The sequence below is a fragment of the Trachurus japonicus genome, chromosome 20 (genome assembly GCF_045865225.1).
Source record: "Trachurus japonicus isolate A0001 chromosome 20, Traja_1.0".
Lineage (NCBI taxonomy): Eukaryota > Metazoa > Chordata > Actinopteri > Carangiformes > Carangidae > Trachurus > Trachurus japonicus.
Window position 1 is genome coordinate 139,169 of NC_140926.1, and position 21,537 is coordinate 160,705.

General features: G+C 46.5%; 1 protein-coding gene across 1 annotated transcript; it reads left to right on the plus strand.

Moving 5' to 3' along the window:
- Positions 1-27: 27 nt before the first annotated feature.
- Positions 28-17,832, plus strand: trdmt1 (tRNA aspartic acid methyltransferase 1). Its single transcript, XM_085762937.1, has 10 exons — positions 28-230; positions 2,051-2,160; positions 2,255-2,331; positions 6,983-7,054; positions 7,172-7,237; positions 8,079-8,148; positions 9,083-9,154; positions 15,647-16,189; positions 17,378-17,507; positions 17,615-17,832. Exons 1-10 carry the CDS (start codon positions 167-169, stop codon positions 17,713-17,715), a joined length of 1,305 nt encoding a protein of 434 aa, XP_085619063.1. The 5' UTR covers positions 28-166; the 3' UTR covers positions 17,716-17,832.
- The last annotated feature ends 3,705 nt before the right edge of the window (positions 17,833-21,537 follow it).

Consider the following 21,537-nt stretch of genomic DNA (forward strand, 5'->3'; position numbering starts at 1 on the left):
CAGGAGGAAGACGGAGCTGCAGAGGAAGAAGAGGAAGAGGAGGAAGAGGAGAAGTAGAAGAGAAAGAGGAGGAAGAGGAGTAGAGGAGTAGAAAAGGAAGAGGAGAAAAGGAGGAGAAGAGGAGAAGTAGAAGAGGAGTAGAAAAGGAGGAGAAGAGGAGAGAGTCATGGAGCCGCTGCGGGTCCTGGAGCTCTACAGCGGGATCGGAGGGATGCACTTCGCTCTGAAGGGTGAGACTGAGTCTGGATATAGATATATATATATATATATACTGACTGTCAGTATAGATATATACTATACTACTATATACTGTCTGTCTGTCAGTATCTGTATCTATTATCTCTATGGAGTCTGGACCGGAGCGACTCTCCGGTGTCTCCGGTGTCTCCACATAGGCCTATAGCCTTTATACTGACACCATAGATGTTTTATTATTATTATGACTGATACTAGACTACTATGTGTCTCCACGTGAAACTCAACTTGCGGTCACCCACGGTGCTGATGAAGCTGGTTTCAGGTTGGACACGGAGCTGCTGTAGCTACTGGTGAAGTTAGTTTGATGTTGGTTCTGGTTCTGTTCCGGTCTGATCCGTGTGACCAGAATAATACTGCTACACGTGTTTTATGAGACTCACCTCCCTGACTCGTATGGTATTTTACACTGAAGTCCAGCCAGCCCACACGTTGTTTTAAGGTGCGCGCATATACGGCACATTACGGCAAGAGCGAGAAAGTGCCTGTAAAACCCCGAAACGTCTGATGTGGCATTTCAGAATAAAAGCCCTCTGAACTTTTGCTTCTCACTGTACTATATAAATATGACAGTCCATAGCTTTTATTCTGAAATTCCACATCAGATTGGTCTGATTTTTTCTGGATGTCATCTTCAGGTCGAGTACTATCAGTCTGAAGTGGAATGGTGCAGTAATAACTAGCAGTTTTTTTTAATTATACTGTAAATGTACACAAATGCAGTGTTCAAGGCTTTTATTCTGAAATGCCACATCAGACGTTTCGGGGGCGTTGCTTTCATTTTACAGGCACGTTCTCGCTCTTGCCGTAATGTGCCGTATATGCGCGCACCTTAAAACAGCGTGTGGGCTGGCTGGACTTCAGTTATTTTAGTGCTCCGTCTATTTCATACAATGACTGACAGTTTGGAGTTGTGACTTCTTACTGACATTTTTACTGCATTAACAAGGAGAAATTCAGACTTGAGGTTCCCTGTGTCGTTGTGCGAGTTGAACTGTTTTATGAACTGAACAGAAGAATAAAGAAATAAAACACAACTGGCCAGAACTGGAGTTTTATCATTCACATCAGAACTCTTTGGCTGCAGAAGCATCAAATAACTGATATGAAATAGACGGAGCACTAAAATACAAAGAGTCACATGACTACAACTAATATTTACATTATGAAATGTATTAATAGTTAAAGGGTAATTGCCGTTTTCTACAACCTGGACCTTATTTCTATCATAAACTCCGATCATTTCCTCCCCCAGATAACTGTGGTGTCATTCCAAGTGGTTGTGATGAAATGAGCTCCAGCCGAGAGGCGCGTATATCCGTATAATGGAGTCTACAGGGTCTAAATAACACATTATCTGCAGAGAAACTCCTTCATTTCACCAATATTTAGTTCTGATAGGCTAGTGCTATTCCCCTCTGAGTCCGGGGTTAGCTGTATTGCTACTGCTACGGTTTGTTTCTGTGTGTTTCTGACTTGTCAGAACAAAATGAGCAGCTGGATGAAGTTCAGCTTCCACAGGCTTCCTCTCCTCAACCTGGACTCACTAAAGCTCCGGCTGGTTGAGATAAAAATGGACCTGAATGCCGAAGCAGAATGATTATTATCAGAATGAGCCGGGCGGCGCTCAGAGATGACATCATCAAAGTTTTTTTTGACCAAACAAAAATCCAGATTTCTCCAAATTTGAATATGTCATGTGGGGGGTCGGGGGGGGTCCAAGGCAGAAGTTTGGTAGAGATCAGGCCGGTGGTTCTGAACATGAACGTAACACTCAGGTGTCTCGTTCCTCCAGACAGCGGCGTTCCGGCCCAGGTGGTGGCCGCCGTCGACATCAACACCACGACCAATCAGATCTACAGACACAACTTCCCGGACACGCCCCTCTGGAACAAGACCATAGAGGTGAGAGGACAGGTGTGACAGGTGATGATGTCATGATGATGTCATGATGATGTCATGATGAGCAGCTGTTACCACTTCCTGTTTCTCTCCTCAGGGAATCTCACTGGACGACTTCAACAGGTTATCCTTCGACACGATGTTGATGAGTCCGCCCTGCCAGCCCTTCACCAGGTGAGTCTTCACCAGGTGAGTCTTCACCAGGTGAGTCTTCACCAGGTGAGTCATCACCAGGTGAGTCTTCACCAGGTGAGCCCTTCACCAGGTGAGTCTTCACCAGGTGAGCCCTTCACCAGGTGAGTCTTCACCAGGTGAGTCTTCACCAGGTGAGTCTTCACCAGGTGAGTCTTCACCAGGTGAGCCCTTCACCAGGTGAGTCTTCACCAGGTGAGTCTTCACCAGGTGAGTCTTCACCAGGTGAGCCCTTCACCAGGTGAGTCTTCACCAGGTGAGCCCTTCACCAGGTGAGTCTTCACCAGGTGAGTCTTCACCAGGTGAGTCTTCACCAGGTGAGTCTTCACCAGGTGAGCCCTTCACCAGGTGAGTCTTCACCAGGTGAGCCCTTCACCAGGTGAGTCTTCACCAGGTGAGTCTTCACCAGGTGAGTCTTCACCAGGTGAGTCTTCACCAGGTGAGCCCTTCACCAGGTGAGTCTTCACCAGGTGAGTCTTCACCAGGTGAGTCTTCACCAGGTGAGCCCTTCACCAGGTGAGTCTTCACCAGGTGAGTCTTCACCAGGTGAGCCCTTCACCAGGTGAGTCTTCACCAGGTGAGTCTTCACCAGGTGAGTCTTCACCAGGTGAGTCTTCACCAGGTGAGCCCTTCACCAGGTGAGTCTTCACCAGGTGAGTCTTCACCAGGTGAGCCCTTCACCAGGTGAGTCTTCACCAGGTGAGCCCTTCACCAGGTGAGCCCTTCACCAGGTGAGCCCTTCACCAGGTGAGTCTTCACCAGGTGAGTCTTCACCAGGTGAGTCTTCACCAGGTGAGTCTTCACCAGGTGAGCCCTTCACCAGGTGAGTCTTCACCAGGTGAGTCTTCACCAGGTGAGCCCTTCACCAGGTGAGTTCACCAGGTGAGTCTTCACCAGGTGAGCCCTTCACCAGGTGAGCCCTTCACCAGGTGAGCCCTTCACCAGGTGAGTCTTCACCAGGTGAGTCTTCACCAGGTGAGCCCTTCACCAGGTGAGCCCTTCACCAGGTGAGTCTTCACCAGGTGAGCCCTTCACCAGGTGAGCCCTTCACCAGGTGAGCCCTTCACCAGGTGAGCCCTTCACCAGGTGAGTCTTCACCAGGTGAGCCCTTCACCAGGTGAGCCCTTCACCAGGTGAGTCTTCACCAGGTGAGTCCTTCACCAGGTGAGTCTTCACCAGGTGAGCCCTTCACCAGGTGAGTCTTCACCAGGTGAGTCCTTCACCAGGTGAGTCTTCACCAGGTGAGTCTTCACCAGGTGAGTCTTCACCAGGTGAGTCTTCACCAGGTGAGTCTTCACCAGGTGAGTCTTCACCAGGTGAGCCCTTCACCAGGTGAGTCTTCACCAGGTGAGTCTTCACCAGGTGAGCCCTTCACCAGGTGAGTCTTCACCAGGTGAGTCTTCACCAGGTGAGTCTTCACCAGGTGAGCCCTTCACCAGGTGAGTCTTCACCAGGTGAGTCCTTCACCAGGTGAGTCTTCACCAGGTGAGTCTTCACCAGGTGAGTCTTCACCAGGTGAGTCTTCACCAGGTGAGTCTTCACCAGGTGAGTCTTCACCAGGTGAGCCCTTCACCAGGTGAGTCTTCACCAGGTGAGTCTTCACCAGGTGAGTCTTCACCAGGTGAGCCCTTCACCAGGTGAGTCTTCACCAGGTGAGCCCTTCACCAGGTGAGCCCTTCACCAGGTGAGTCTTCACCAGGTGAGCCCTTCACCAGGTGAGCCCTTCACCAGGTGAGTCTTCACCAGGTGAGTCTTCACCAGGTGAGTCTTCACCAGGTGAGTCTTCACCAGGTGAGTCTTCACCAGGTGAGCCCTTCACCAGGTGAGCCCTTCACCAGGTGAGTCTTCACCAGGTGAGTCTTCACCAGGTGAGTCTTCACCAGGTGAGTCTTCACCAGGTGAGCCCTTCACCAGGTGAGCCCTTCACCAGGTGAGTCTTCACCAGGTGAGTCTTCACCAGGTGAGTCTTCACCAGGTGAGTGAAGACTCACCAGGTGAGTCTTCACCAGGTGAGTCTTCACCAGGTGAGCCCTTCACCAGGTGAGTCTTCACCAGGTGAGTCTTCACCAGGTGAGTCTTCACCAGGTGAGCCCTTCACCAGGTGAGTCTTCACCAGGTGAGTCTTCACCAGGTGAGTCTTCACCAGGTGAGCCCTTCACCAGGTGAGTCTTCACCAGGTGAGCCCTTCACCAGGTGAGTCTTCACCAGGTGAGTCTTCACCAGGTGAGTCTTCACCAGGTGAGCCCTTCACCCGGTGAGTCTTCACCAGGTGAGTCTTCACCAGGTGAGCCCTTCACCAGGTGAGCCTTCACCAGGTGAGCCCTTCACCAGGTGAGTCTTCACCAGGTGAGTCTTCACCAGGTGAGTCTTCACCAGGTGAGCCCTTCACCAGGTGAGTTCACCAGGTGAGTCTTCACCAGGTGAGCCCTTCACCAGGTGAGCCCTTCACCAGGTGAGTCTTCACCAGGTGAGTCTTCACCAGGTGAGCCCTTCACCAGGTGAGTCTTCACCAGGTGAGTCTTCACCAGGTGAGGCCTTCACCAGGTGAGCCCTTCACCAGGTGAGCCCTTCACCAGGTGAGTCTTCACCAGGTGAGTCTTCACCAGGTGAGCCCTTCACCAGGTGAGCCCTTCACCAGGTGAGTCTTCACCAGGTGAGTCTTCACCAGGTGAGCCCTTCACCAGGTGAGCCCTTCACCAGGTGAGTCTTCACCAGGTGAGTCTTCACCAGGTGAGCCCTTCACCAGGTGAGCCCTTCACCAGGTGAGTCTTCACCAGGTGAGTCTTCACCAGGTGAGCCCTTCACCAGGTGAGCCCTTCACCAGGTGAGTCTTCACCAGGTGAGTCTCAGGCAAAATAGCGTTTAGTCTGACAGACTAATGGCGCATTTCCACTAGCACGGCTCGGCTCGATACGGCTCGGCACGGCACGGCTCGGCTCGGTTTGGTTGTGTTTCCATTACAACTGAGTATCACTAGTGCCGCCGTGACGTCATTTACACGGCGCCGAGCAACGCTCTAAACTCTGTAAATATATAACTTTAGCAACATTTGAAACATTTTCAGGCGAGAAAGTAGTCGTTTAGATCCCCAACGTGTTGAAAATCTGACAAAATACCAGCTGTTTACAATTTTGTTTCAACGAAGTCGGCGTTACTAAAGCTAGCCGTAGTGAGCAACGCACTTCCGGTTATTTTCACAAAATAAAACACCTGTTGCCTTTTATCATAAGGAAAGCCATTACGATAGAATTGGTGCTTTTACTTTGTAAACAGGAAGTGAACCTACCCTCGCTGTAGCTAGCTTTAAACCGCCGTTTTGACTGCTCTCGTCCCCATAACGGCATTTAATTTTCAATATGCCTTACCGGAGAGTCTACCAGCTCTGAGATCGGCCTGGTTCATTGTAAAACATTTATTTATTGATGTAAATGTGGTGTTTTCTGTACGTACAGACCCCAAGGCAGTGCTGCTCTTGTGTCTAACCACAAACAAACTGCTGCTACAGCCACAATTGTTAGATTTAATCAATGAGACCAACATTTAAGAGTTTAACCAGCCGGTGGTAAACCTCTTAAAAGCCATCGGGGAAGTTAATTAGCGGTCTGTTCTCCTCGGGGTGACGGTGGTAGGCTGGCCGGCGGAGCACGTCAGGAGCCGGGATGCTGCCTCTGTGATGTCGCGGTCGCTGCTCGGACCTGGAGCTTCACTTCTCCGAAAAACATCGGGGCAAACTTCTAAACAGCCGTCGTTTGGATAAACTAACCGCACATGGGGATCTAAACAGTTACTTTCTCGCATGAAAAAATATTAAAACTTAATAAAGGTAATAACAGAGCCAGTCTAAATATTAGAAATTCTCTGGTAATAACAGCTTCAGCAGGAACATTTCTGTTGTCGGTCGTCGAGTGGTTATGACGCTTCCAGTGACGACACTCATCGGCCAATCAGTGGAAGGCAGTCGGCTGACGTCACGTTTTAGTAACGCTTCGGCTCGCTTGGAACCAGGGCTGAGGTGATACCAAAACTGTACCCGGTTGCAGGTACTGCGTGCTAGTGGAAACACGCAATAGCGCGCCGAGCCTAGCCGTACCGAGCCGAACCGTGCTAGTGGAAATGCGCCATAATTGTAACAGAATGTTTTTCACCATCCATCATTTCTATGAGGTGTCCAGAACAACATACTAAAAGTCCTAAGAAATCCTAGTTGGGGAAATATGTTTAATTCTCATTGATTTACTGTATAAAGTCTATGGTGCTGACAACAATACACCACAATGGGGCTGTTGTTTTCCTTTTCTCCTACCACAATGAAACTTTACACAATGAAAGTATACATGAAATGTAACATTTTTTGTATTACAAGTTTCTTGGAAAATGAATTTGAATATGCAAATGAGCTCAACACTAATTGACTTATGAAACAGCCCCATTGGGGTGTATTGTTGTCGGCACCATAGACTTTATACAGTAAATAATGATGAGAATTAAACATATTTCCCCAACTAGGATTCATTAGGACTTTTAGTTTGTTGTTCTAGACACCTCATAGAAATGATGTTGGTGAAAAACATTCTGTTACTATTAGTTCTATTGTTGGGTCCAACTATCTGTCTCTGTCTCACCTGTGTCTCAGGATCGGTCGTCAAGGCGACGTCAGCGACCCCCGGACCAGGAGCTTCCTCTACGTCCTCGACCTGCTGCCCAGGTGGGTGACTCACCTGTTCATCACCTGGTCGTTGTCTCTGCTGCGTCGGCCAATCAGAGGCCGGCGTGGCTGGAGGTGATGATGTCACTGACCTGGTCGTTGTCTCTTCCTGTTCAGGCTTCAGACGCCGCCGCGCTTCATCCTGCTGGAGAACGTGAAGGGCTTCGAGAGCTCCGAGGCCCGGTACGGACGGTTGTTCATTATTGATCATGTATAATGTAGTGTATATATGTATATGTATATATATTAGGGCTGTCAAACGATTAATTTTTCTAATCGCGATTAATCGCATTTTTTCCATAGTTAACTCGCGATTAATCTCTATTAAAAATATTATATATGGCGCTTTGGACTTTCAACCCTCCAAAGTGTTATAATCTCTAGACAAACAACTTTTAGACCAGACCTAGCAGGCCTAGTACCTAATCATAACACATGATGCATGAAACTCACACAGAATTGAAACAAATTGCATCCAGTGGAAATTGCCCTTTACTTTGCTACGTCTCTGCCTGGCCATGTGCATTTGTTGACAACAAAGCCTCAAAAAATCAATACATGGCCATGTGCATTTGTTGACAACAAAGCCTCAAAAAATGAATGGATAGAGCTGTGGATATATGTTAGACTGTGTATATTTGTGTAGCAACCAACTTGAAGGTGCCTTACCGCCACCTACTGGACTGGAGGTCCCACACTCCAGTCCTCCAGTCAGCAGACAGAGGACAAAATGGGCCGCGATTAAAATTTTTTATCGCGTTAATTTTTTAAATTAATCTCATCGCGATTAACGCGTTAACTCTGACAGCCCTAATATATATATATATATATATCTAGTAATGTAGTGTATATGTATATGTATATATATATATGTATAATGTAGTTAATATGTATATGTATATGTATAATGTATCTGTATATGTATATGTATATGTATAATGTAGTTAATATGTATATGTATATGTATAATGTATCTGTATAATCTGCAGCTGCTTTGTGATGACGTCACTTCCTGTCTCCTCAGAAAGCTGCTGGTGACGACGCTCTCAGACTGTGGATACAAGTTCCAGGAGCTGATGGTGTCACCGACCAGTGTAAGAGGCCGTCGCCGACCGATCAACACACCTGTAGTTAGTTACCTGTAGTCACCGACCAGTGTAAGAGGCCGTCGCCGACCGATCAACACACCTGTAGTTACCTGTAGTCACCTGTAGTTACCGACCGATCAACACACCTGTAGTTAGTTACCTGTAGTCACCGACCAGTGTAAGAGGCCGTCGCCGACCGATCAACACACCTGTAGTTACCTGTAGTCACCGACCGACACACCTGTAGTCACCTGTAGTCACACACACCTGTAGTTACCTGTAGTCACACACACCTGTAGTCACCTGTAGTCACACACACCTGTAGTCACCTGTAGACACACACACCTGTAGTTACCTGTAGTTACCTGTAGTTACCTGTAGTTACCTGTATTTATTTATTTAGCCTTTATTTAACCAGGTAAAAAGACCCGTTGAAATCGAGATCTCATTTTCAAGGCTGACCTGGCCAAGAGGGCAGCAGCATCGTCAACATCACATAAAATACTAAATACATTACAATATTACATTACAATAAACAGGGCCATAGTACAGTAGAGGTTAAAACAAAGTGCAAGGAGCAAGGAGGTCATGGTGGCAAGAATGGTCAGCACAGGCACCGCTCAACTGGCACCTGTAGTTACCTGTAGTTAGTTACCCGTAGTTACCTGTAGTTAGTTACCTGTAGTTACCTGTACTTACCTGTAGTTACCTGTAGTTAGTTACCTGTAGTTACCTGTAGTTAGTTACCTGTAGTTAGTTACCTGTAGTTACCTGTAGTTAGTTACCTGTAGTTAGTTACCTGTATTAACCTGTAGTTAGTTACCTGTAGTTTGTTACCTGTAGTTACCTGTAGTTACCTGTAGTTAGTTACCTGTAGTTACCTGTAGTTAGTTACCTGTAGTTACCTGTATTAACCTGTTCACCACTTTATCTCTTCCAGGTCGGGATCCCAAACTCTAGACTTCGCTACTTCCTAGTCGCCAAATTGTCGACAGAAGACTTCAGCACAAAGGTGAGGTCATAGTGAGGTCATAGTGAGGTCATAGTGAGGTCAGATAATAGAGGGTATGCGTTTACGTCACGTTGCCCTCGGCAACGCCCCGTTCGTTCGGACTGAGTGGCAAAACAAACCTCCCTCAACGGGCTGGCGGATAGCGGTGGACTCATAAACTGGATAAAATATCTTATATCAAAACAAATTGATGTCAAAAGGAATCGACAGCCAGCTCCCCAAAACCGTCTGCTGCACGGACACTGACAATCCTGTAACCATAGTAACACACACTGACAATCCTGTAACCATAGCAACACACAGTGACAATCCTGTAACACACAGTGTGACCGCGGTACCTGCAGAGTGACTGACAGGCTGCTGTTACTGTGCAGAGGGACGAGATTACAGCTGTTACTGTCGTCCTGACAGTGACTCCCGACACTTAAACACGAGCTGCTTTTATTCTGAAAAACTCTGACCAGTCAAACTGTAGGATGTGTTAGAGGACTAGCTGCTTTTATTCTGAAAAACTCTGACCAGTCAAACTGTAGGATGTGTTAGAGGACTAGCTGCTTTTATTCTGAAAAACTCTGAGCAGTCAAACTGTAGGATGTGTTAGAGGACTAGCTGCTTTTATTCTGAAAAACTCTGACCAGTCAAACTGTAGGATGTGTTAGAGGACTAGCTGCTTTTATTCTGAAAAACTCTGACCAGTCAAACTGTAGGATGTGTTAGAGGACTAGCTGCTTTTATTCTGAAAAACTCTGACCAGTCAAACTGTAGGATGTTTTAGAGGACTAATTTATCTGTCTAAACATCAGAACTACGACACCTGAAACTGTAAACACAGCTGATCGAAGCTCCAGTGAATTTACTTTCCATCATTGAGAACAGGTTCTTGAACGTAACTCGGTCAAAGTGAGACGTATCCTCTAGATGTTTAGCAGCTCTGTTAGGTCATGCTGCTGCTGTACATGCTGGTAAAGCTAGACATGTCAGACTTGTGGTTAGGTCATGCTGCTGCTTTACATGCTGGTAAAGCTAGACATGTCAGACTTGTGGTTAGGTCATGCTGCTTTACATGCTGGTAAAGCTAGACATGTCAGACTTGTGGTTAGGTCATGATGCTTTACATGCTGGTAAAGCTAGACATGTCAGACTTGTGGTTAGGTCATGCTGCTGCTGTACATGCTGGTAAAGCTAGACATGTCAGACTTGTGGTTAGGTCATGCTGCTGCTTTACATGCTGGTAAAGCTAGACATGTCAGACTTGTGGTTAGGTCATGCTGCTTTACATGCTGGTAAAGCTAGACATGTCAGACTTGTGGTTAGGTCATGCTGCTTTACATGCTGGTAAAGCTAGACACGTCAGACTTGTGGTTAGGTCATGCTGCTGCTGTACATGCTGGTAAAGCTAGACATGTCAGACTTGTGGTTAGGTCATGCTGCTGCTTTACATGCTGGTAAAGCTAGACATGTCAGACTTGTGGTTAGGTCATGCTGCTTTACATGCTGGTAAAGCTAGACATGTCAGACTTGTGGTTAGGTCATGCTGCTGCTTTACATGCTGGTAAAGCTAGACATGTCAGACTTGTGGTTAGGTCATGCTGCTGCTTTACATGCTGGTAAAGCTAGACATGTCAGACTTGTGGTTAGGTCATGCTGCTGCTTTACATGCTGGTAAAGCTAGACATGTCAGACTTGTGGTTAGGTCATGCTGCTGCTTTACATGCTGGTAAAGCTAGACATGTCAGACTTGTGGTTAGGTCATGCTGCTGCTGTACATGCTGGTAAAGCTAGACATGTCAGACTTGTGGTTAGGTCATGCTGCTGCTGTACATGCTGGTAAAGCTAGACACGTCAGACTTGTGGTTAGGTCATGCTGCTGCTGTACATGCTGGTAAAGCTAGACATGTCAGACTTGTGGTTAGGTCATGCTGCTTTACATGCTGGTAAAGCTAGACATGTCAGACTTGTGGTTAGGTCATGCTGCTTTACATGCTGGTAAAGCTAGACATGTCAGACTTGTGGTTAGGTCATGCTGCTGTACATGCAGACAAAGCTAGACACGTCAGACTTGTGGTTAGGTCATGCTGCTGCTGTACATGCAGACAAAGCTAGACACGTCAGACTTGTGGTTAGGTCATGCTGCTGCTTTACATGCTGGTAAAGCTAGACATGTCAGACTTGTGGTTAGGTCATGCTGCTGTACATGCAGACAAAGCTAGACACGTCAGACTTGTGGTTAGGTCATGCTGCTGCTTTACATGCTGGTAAAGCTAGACATGTCAGACTTGTGGTTAGGTCATGCTGCTGCTTTACATGTTGGTAAAGCTAGACGTGTCAGACTTGTGGTTAGGTCATGCTGCTGCTGTACATGCTGGTAAAGCTAGACATGTCAGACTTGTGGTTAGGTCATGCTGCTGCTGTACATGCTGGTAAAGCTAGACATGTCAGACTTGTGGTTAGGTCATGCTGCTGCTGTACATGCAGACAAAGCTAGACACGTCAGACTTGTGGTTAGGTCATGCTGCTGCTGTACATGCTGGTAAAGCTAGACATGTCAGACTTGTGGTTAGGTCATGCTGCTGCTTTACATGCTGGTAAAGCTAGACATGTCAGACTTGTGGTTAGGTCATGCTGCTGCTTTACATGCTGGTAAAGCTAGACATGTCAGACTTGTGGTTAGGTCATGCTGCTGCTGTACATGCTGGTAAAGCTAGACATGTCAGACTTGTGGTTAGGTCATGCTGCTGCTGTACATGCTGGTAAAGCTAGACGTGTCAGACTTGTGGTTAGGTCATGCTGCTGCTGTACATGCTGGTAAAGCTAGACATGTCAGACTTGTGGTTAGGTCATGCTGCTGCTGTACATGCTGGTAAAGCTAGACATGTCAGACTTGTGGTTAGGTCATGCTGCTGCTGTACATGCAGACAAAGCTAGACACGTCAGACTTGTGGTTAGGTCATGCTGCTGCTGTACATGCTGGTAAAGCTAGACATGTCAGACTTGTGGTTAGGTCATGCTGCTGCTTTACATGCTGGTAAAGCTAGACATGTCAGACTTGTGGTTAGGTCATGCTGCTGCTTTACATGCTGGTAAAGCTAGACATGTCAGACTTGTGGTTAGGTCATGCTGCTGTACATGCTGGTAAAGCTAGACATGTCAGACTTGTGGTTAGGTCATGCTGCTTTACATGCTGGTAAAGCTAGACATGTCAGACTTGTGGTTAGGTCATGCTGCTGCTTTACATGCTGGTAAAGCTAGACATGTCAGACTTGTGGTTAGGTCATGCTGCTGAACATGCAGACAAAGCTAGACACGTCAGACTTGTGGTTAGGTCATGCTGCTGCTGTACATGCTGGTAAAGCTAGACATGTCAGACTTGTGGTTAGGTCATGCTGCTGAACATGCAGACAAAGCTAGACACGTCAGACTTGTGGTTAGGTCATGCTGCTGCTGTACATGCTGGTAAAGCTAGACACGTCAGACTTGTGGTTAGGTCATGCTGCTGCTGTACATGCTGGTAAAGCTAGACACGTCAGACTTGTGGTTAGGTCATGCTGCTGCTTTACATGCTGGTAAAGCTAGACACGTCAGACTTGTGGTTAGGTCATGCTGCTGTACATGCTGGTAAAGCTAGACACGTCAGACTTGTGGTTAGGTCATGCTGCTGCTGTACATGCTGGTAAAGCTAGACACGTCAGACTTGTGGTTAGGTCATGCTGCTGTACATGCTGGTAAAGCTAGACACGTCAGATTTGTGGTTAGGTCATGCTGCTGCTTTACATGCTGGTAAAGCTAGACATGTCAGACTTGTGGTTAGGTCATGCTGCTGCTGTACATGCTGGTAAAGCTAGACATGTCAGACTTGTGGTTAGGTCATGCTGCTGTACATGCTGGTAAAGCTAGACACGTCAGACTTGTGGTTAGGTCATGCTGCTGTACATGCTGGTAAAGCTAGACACGTCAGACTTGTGGTTAGGTCATGCTGCTTTACATGCTGGTAAAGCTAGACATGTCAGACTTGTGGTTAGGTCATGCTGCTGCTTTACATGCTGGTAAAGCTAGACATGTCAGACTTGTGGTTAGGTCATGCTGCTGCTGTACATGCTGGTAAAGCTAGACACGTCAGACTTGTGGTTAGGTCATGCTGCTGCTGTACATGCTGGTAAAGCTAGACACGTCAGACTTGTGGTTAGGTCATGCTGCTGCTTTACATGCTGGTAAAGCTAGACATGTCAGACTTGTGGTTAGGTCATGCTGCTGCTTTACATGCTGGTAAAGCTAGACATGTCAGACTTGTGGTTAGGTCATGCTGCTTTACATGCTGGTAAAGCTAGACATGTCAGACTTGTGGTTAGGTCATGCTGCTGCTGTACATGCTGGTAAAGCGAGACACGTCAGACTTGTGGTTAGGTCATGCTGCTTTACATGCTGGTAAAGCTAGACATGTCAGACTTGTGGTTAGGTCATGCTGCTTTACATGCTGGTAAAGCTAGACACGTCAGACTTGTGGTTAGGTCATGCTGCTGCTGTACATGCTGGTAAAGCTAGACACGTCAGACTTGTGGTTAGGTCATGCTGCTGCTGTACATGCTGGTAAAGCTAGACACGTCAGACTTGTGGTTAGGTCATGCTGCTGCTTTACATGCTGGTAAAGCTAGACATGTCAGACTTGTGGTTAGGTCATGCTGCTTTACATGCTGGTAAAGCTAGACATGTCAGACTTGTGGTTAGGTCATGCTGCTGCTGTACATGCTGGTAAAGCTAGACATGTCAGACTTGTGGTTAGGTCATGCTGCTGAACATGCTGGTAAAGCTAGACATGTCAGACTTGTGGTTAGGTCATGCTGCTGTACATGCTGGTAAAGCTAGACATGTCAGACTTGTGGTTAGGTCATGCTGCTTTACATGCTGGTAAAGCTAGACACGTCAGACTTGTGGTTAGGTCATGCTGCTGCTTTACATGCTGGTAAAGCTAGACATGTCAGACTTGTGGTTAGGTCATGCTGCTTTACATGCTGGTAAAGCTAGACATGTCAGACTTGTGGTTAGGTCATGCTGCTGTACATGCTGGTAAAGCTAGACATGTCAGACTTGTGGTTAGGTCATGCTGCTTTACATGCTGGTAAAGCTAGACATGTCAGACTTGTGGTTAGGTCATGCTGCTGTACATGCTGGTAAAGCTAGACATGTCAGACTTGTGGTTAGGTCATGCTGCTGCTTTACATGCTGGTAAAGCTAGACATGTCAGACTTGTGGTTAGGTCATGCTGCTGCTTTACATGCTGGTAAAGCTAGACATGTCAGACTTGTGGTTAGGTCATGCTGCTGCTGTACATGCTGGTAAAGCTAGACATGTCAGACTTGTGGTTAGGTCATGCTGCTGCTTTACATGCTGGTAAAGCTAGACATGTCAGACTTGTGGTTAGGTCATGCTGCTGTACATGCTGGTAAAGCTAGACATGTCAGACTTGTGGTTAGGTCATGCTGCTGCTTTACATGCTGGTAAAGCTAGACACGTCAGACTTGTGGTTAGGTCATGCTGCTGTACATGCTGGTAAAGCTAGACACGTCAGACTTGTGGTTAGGTCATGCTGCTGTACATGCTGGTAAAGCTAGACACGTCAGATTTGTGGTTAGGTCATGCTGCTGCTGAACATGCTGGTAAAGCTAGACATGTCAGATTTGTGGTTAGGTCATGCTGCTGTACATGCTGGTAAAGCTAGACATGTCAGATTTGTGGTTAGGTCATGCTGCTGCTGAACATGCTGGTAAAGCTAGACATGTCAGACTTGTGGTTAGGTCATGCTGCTGTACATGCTGGTAAAGCTAGACACGTCAGATTTGTGGTTAGGTCATGCTGCTGCTGTACATGCTGGTAAAGCTAGACACGTCAGACTTGTGGTTAGGTCATGCTGCTGTACATGCTGGTAAAGCTAGACACGTCAGATTTGTGGTTAGGTCATGCTGCTGCTGAACATGCTGGTAAAGCTAGACATGTCAGATTTGTGGTTAGGTCATGCTGCTGTACATGCTGGTAAAGCTAGACATGTCAGATTTGTGGTTAGGTCATGCTGCTGCTGAACATGCTGGTAAAGCTAGACATGTCAGACTTGTGGTTAGGTCATGCTGCTGTACATGCTGGTAAAGCTAGACACGTCAGATTTGTGGTTAGGTCATGCTGCTGCTGTACATGCTGGTAAAGCTAGACACGTCAGACTTGTGGTTAGGTCATGCTGCTGCTGTACATGCTGGTAAAGCTAGACATGTCAGACTTGTGTCGGCTCGGAGGAAATCGCTTCGTTACTTGCTCGTTTTTAAACTGTGGCGGCTCTGCCACTCGTCTTTTCTCTCAGTGGACGTTCCACAGCGACTTCCCAGTACCGTGACGTCATGTGCAAACCCTCTATATGAGATTCAGTAGATTCTATAACACACATGAGGAGAAACAAACGACACGCAGCAGTAACAGTAACTAACATTACTACTCTCTGTGTGTTCTCAGCTGTCAGACGTCTTCCCTCTCCTCTCGTCCTCGTCGGAGCAGCTCATTGGTCCAGACCAGCCTGAGAGGGGGCAGCTCATTGGTCCAGACCAGCCTGAGAGGGAGCAGCTCATTGGTCCAGACCAGCCTGAGAGGGGGCAGCTCATTGGTCCAGACCAGCCGAGGGGGCAGCTCATTGGTCCAGACCAGCCGAGGGGGCGTGTCCTCTACAAGCTGGAGACGGCGGCCGACGCAGCGAGGAAGCAGAGTCAGAACGACGACCCGTCGATCAGACCGATACACGACTTCCTGGAGCCTCAGGGGGCGGAGCCTCTGGAGTCAGAGGGGGCGGAACCTCTGAAGCCCGAGGGGGCGGGGCCTCTGCAGCAGAAGGGGGCGGGGCCTCGGGATCAGCTGCTGCTGGGCGGCGCCACGCTGCTCCGATACGCTCCGCTGCTGGACATCGTGACGGCCGAGTCCCGCCGGTCGGTCTGCTTCACTAAGGGCTACGGACGCTACGTGGAGGGAACGGGCTCAGTGCTGCAGAGCTGCACACACACACAGGTAGGACACACACACACACACACACACACACACACACACACACACACACACAGGTAGGACACACACACACACACACACACACACACACACACACACACAGGTAGGACACACACACACACACACACACACACACACACAGGTAGGACACACACACACACACACACACACACACACACACACACACAGGTAGGACACACACACACACACACAGGTAGGACACACACACACACACACACACACACACACACACACAGGTGGAGCTTACAGTACCTTTTATACCTTTCTCCCTCCACAGGAAGACTGGCCACTAGATGGCAGTCATTCACAGCATTCATTCACAGCATTCATTCACAGCATTCATTCACAGCATTCACAGGCAGTTGAGTGAAGGGAAAGGGGAGATGAGCAGACAGGAGCGTGTGTGTGTATACATATATATATATATATACAATAGTATTATCACTTATATTATTATATAACTTTTAGTTATTCATAGCAGTGCAAGTGATTAAATTATATCCTATCATTGTAACACAGCTCAATTAGATATTACTCCTAGGACCTTCCAAGCACTTTGATGATTGTAAGCACTTTATCATGACACGGTTGCACTTTTGTACTGTCGTACTACGGCACAGAATCTGTATTATTATCTATTGTACTGTACAGTACTACTGTACTGTAAACTGACTGCTGCTATTTTATAACATGCTTTTGTTTTTATTTATTGTATCTTTGTACCAGGGAACATCTATGTATGGGACAGCGGATGGAAATGAGCCTGTGGCTACAATCCGGCTTGTTTACCATTTTGTTTCATTCATGAACTTGCACTGTCCCACTTTACTCTCCTTTACACTGGGGGAGTAATAGATTACATGTAATGATACAAAGGAACTGTAATCCCTGTGTGTGTGTGTCTGTGTGTAGGTGGAGTGTGTGTTCTCGGGCCTGGACCAGCTGTCAGAGTGTGTTATTGTGTTACAGTGTGTTATTGTGTGTCTGTGTGTGTCTGTGTGTAGGTGGGGTGTGTGTTCTCGGGCCTCGACCAGCTGTCAGAGTGTGTTATTGTGTTATTGTGTGTTATTGTGTGTCTGTGTGTGTCTGTGTGTAGGTGGGGTGTGTGTTCTCGGGCCTGGACCAGCTGTCAGAGTGTGTTATTGTGTGTCTGTGTGTGTCTGTGTGTAGGTGGGGTGTGTGTTCTCGGGCCTGGACCTCCTCTCAGATGAAGACAAACTGCAGCAGCTCCAGAAGTTGAAGCTTCGATACTTTTCTCCCAGAGAAGTGGCCAACCTGATGGGCTTCCCGCCGCGCTTCGGTCAGTCTCTGTTGCTATGGTTACTGTGGTTACTATGGTTACTGTTACTACTATAACTGTGGTGTGCGTGCTGCCTGCTGTGTGGTAACATTATGGGATGTGTGCAGCGTTTCCAGATGGAGTCTCCACCCGTCAGTGCTACAAAGCTCTGGGAAACAGCCTCAACGTGCTGGTGGTGTCACGGCTGCTGCAGCTGCTGGTCTCCTAGCAACCACAGGACCGCTGGTTGCTATGGGAAACAGCCTCAACGTGCTGGTGGTGTCGCGGCTGCTGCAGCTGCTGGTCTCCTAGCAACCACAGGACCGCTGGTTGCTATGGGAAACAGCCTCAACGTGCTGGTGGTGTCGAAGCTGCTGCAGCTGCTGGTCTCCTAGCAACCACAGGACCGCTGGTTGCTATGGGAAACAGCCTCAACGTGCTGGTGGTGTCGAGGCTGCTGCAGCTGCTGGTCTCCTAGCAACCACAGGACCGCTGGTTGCTATGGACTGCGTCTCCTAGCAACCACAGGACCACTGGGTATCAGATGCTCGTCTCCTAGCAACCAGAGGAGGACTGTTTATTATGGACTGTTGCCTGATCAGTGTTCACGGACTTGAACTGGTCAGACACCCTGGTGACATCACGGTGACATCACCGTGATGTCACCGTGATGTCACCGTGATGTCACCGTGATGTCACCGTGATGTCACCGTGATGTCACCGTGATGTCATTACATAAAGTTCATTTGTAATAAAAACCTGAAAAAAAAACAGTTTGTTTGTTTGAACTCTTCCTCACAGCTCCATAGACGTATAAAGTAGTTGTATTATGGGATGTCTGACTGGATAGTGAGCTCCATAGACATATAAAGTAGTTGTATTATGGGATGTCTGACTGGATAGTGAGCCACATAGACATATAAAGAGCAGCCATCTTGAAGCGGTGGTTCTACTCAGTGGAGCAGCAGCAGTAACAGGATGCAGAGCACCGAGCAGCAGATTATTTCTGTTCTAATCAGCAGAAAACCATCGAAAACAGCAACAAGATTGAACATTACTATTAGTTGTATTTTGTGAATGGAATATTTATTTATTATTAGGGTCCGGGCAGCTAAGCTGCCGGGACACTATTGTATTCCTAGGAATTCTTCTTCTTTCTTTCTTTCTTCTTCCAAGGAAGTCATACTTCCCATTGGCGAAAACTCACCAAACTTCACAGAAACATCCGACCCCATGCCAGATTCACTCAACTCCAAGGACATGTGCCCCCCCCTCCTAGGGGGGGCACAATAAGCGTTTAAATTTAAAAACTTTAAAAATTCCTACCAAACCAACGGTAGATGCTACAGTGTTGAAACTTCACCACAATGTCGCCTCAATACTGCTGAAACTTTTGTCCACTTAAACTTATTACAAATACAAATTATTATATTATTAAGTCCATCACTCTGTTTTTTTCAATAACTGTAAAACTTTTAAAATGTATCTCCTCCCACAATTTTTGCTCAATTGACACCAAACTTGCTACAGAGCATCTCCAGACCGTCCTCCACAAAACTTGTTTCTCGGATTTTTGATTAAGCAAAAATTGAGCCTACAGTGCATGAAAACGTTTGACTGTAAACGGTACTGTAAACATATACCATCAAATTCTTGCTAAATACATTTTCAAACTTCCTGAAAAAAAATGAGAATATTCTGGAGTCATGGTTGATGAAGTTTAGCAAATATCAGAATTTTAACTCAAAAACTGAATTTTCTAGAACATTTTGAATTCTGCTCTCATGGGAACAACTGCAGCCAATGTGAGAGTGGAATTTATAAACATCATATTTTCTCTTATGAAGCAAAACACGTATCATTAAAAACAAATCACCAACATTTCCATGCTGTCAAGATGCAATTTATGTATTATCAGATTTTTGTTTAGATGACTGAATTTCTGAAATTTTGACCATTTCATCACAACAGCTGCCCGGGCACTGGCTCACCTGAGTGGATAAATGAAGCTACACAGCAGGTCTCACTGCCAGCCAATTAGCTCAGCGAGTTAGGAGCTGGTTCTTGGTGTCAGAGATTGTGAGTTTGTGACCCAGCAATGGTGATGATGATAATGACAGATCAAATGTCAGATGTCCTCAAGCTATTTTGCTGTCTAAATGCAATTTATGTATTAACAGATTTTTGTTTAGATAACAGAAATCTGCGTTCACAACAGCTGCCCAGACACTGACTCCCTGAGTCTATTTGAGAAGACACACAGCAGGTCTCACTTCCAGATAATTAGCTCACTGAGTTAAGCGCTGGTTCTTGGTGTCAGAGGTTGTGAGTTCGAGACCCAGCAAGGGTGATGATGATGATGATGATGACAGATCAAAATGTCAAATGTCCTCAACATGAAACACAAGACAATTGTCCTAATGGTGGCATCACAGCAAGCTTCTAAATTTAAAAATCCAAATAGCTTGGACTGGACCATGTGCGAAGGCTCCTAACATCTTAGACTCATAGTAGATGTTTGACAAATACATATCATTATTTTACCTCAAAAACTGATTTTTCTTTTTCTGCCTACACGACAGTGAATGGCTTACTCAATTTGTGAAGCCACTATTGATCTGCCACTTGTCAGTTAGCTCAGTGCGATAGACAACGGTCTTTGGTTCTAGAGATTGTGGGTTCAATCCTCAACTGGTGCAAATTGAACATTACAAGGTCAACTGTCTTGTCTTCCTATTCTCCTGTTTGTTGCTCAGAATTGCCTAAATTTGCCCAAAAGTAGCCCGGACCCGACCCATTGCTGCGCAGCAGCTATAATTCTTTCTTTCTTCTTCCAAGGAAGTCATACTTCCCATGGGCGAAAACTCACCAAACTTCACAGAAACATCCGACCCCATGCCAGATTCACTCAACTCCAAAGACATGTGCCCCCCCCTCCTAGGGGGGGCACAATAAGCGTTTAAATTTAAAAACTTTAAAAATTCCTACCAAACCAACGGTAGATGCTACAGTGTTGAAACTTCACCACAATGTCGCCTCAATACTGCTGAAACTTTTGTCCACTTAAACTTATTACAAATTATGAAGTCCATCACTCTGTTTTTTTCAATAACTGTAAAACTTTTAAAATGTATCTCCTCCCACAATTTTTGCTCAATTGTCACAAAACTTGCTACAGAGCATCTCCAGACCGTCCTCCACAAAACTTGTTTCTCGGATTTTTGATTAAGCAAAAATTGAGCCAACAGTGCATGAAAACGTTTGACTGTAAACACTACTGTAAACATATACCATCAAATTCTTGCTAAATACATTTTCAAACTTCCTGAAAAAAATGAGAATATTCTGGAGTCATGGTTGATGAAGTTTAGCAAATATCAGAATTTTAATTCAAAAACTGAATTTTCTAGAACATTTTGAATTCTGCTCTCATGGGAACAACTGCAGTCAATGTGAGACTGGAATTTATAAACATCATATTTTCTCTTATGAAGCAAAACACTTATCATTAAAAACAAATCACCAACATTTCCATGCTGTCAAGATGCAATTTATGTATTATCAGATTTTTGTTTAGATGACTGAATTTCTGACATTTTGACCATTTCATCACAACAGCTGCCCGGGCACTGGCTCACCTGAGTGGATAAATGAAGCTACACAGCAGGTCTCACCACCAGCTAATTAGCTCAGCGAGTTAGGAGCTGGTTCTTGGTGTCAGAGGTTGTGGGTTCGAGACCCAGCGAGGGTGATGATGACAGATCAAAATGTCACATGTCCTCAAGCTGTTTTGCTGTCTAGATGCAATTTATGTATTAACAGATTTTTGTTTAGATAACATAATTTCTGACTTTTTGACCATTTCTGAAATCTGCCTTGACAACAGCTGCCCGGGCACTGACTCACCTGAGTGGATAAATGAAGCTACACAGCAGGTCTCACTACCAGCTAATTAGCTCAGCCAGTTAGGAGCTGGTTCTTGGTGTCAGAGGCTGTGGGTTCGAGACCCAGCCAGGGTGATGATGATGATGATGACAGATCAGAATGTCAG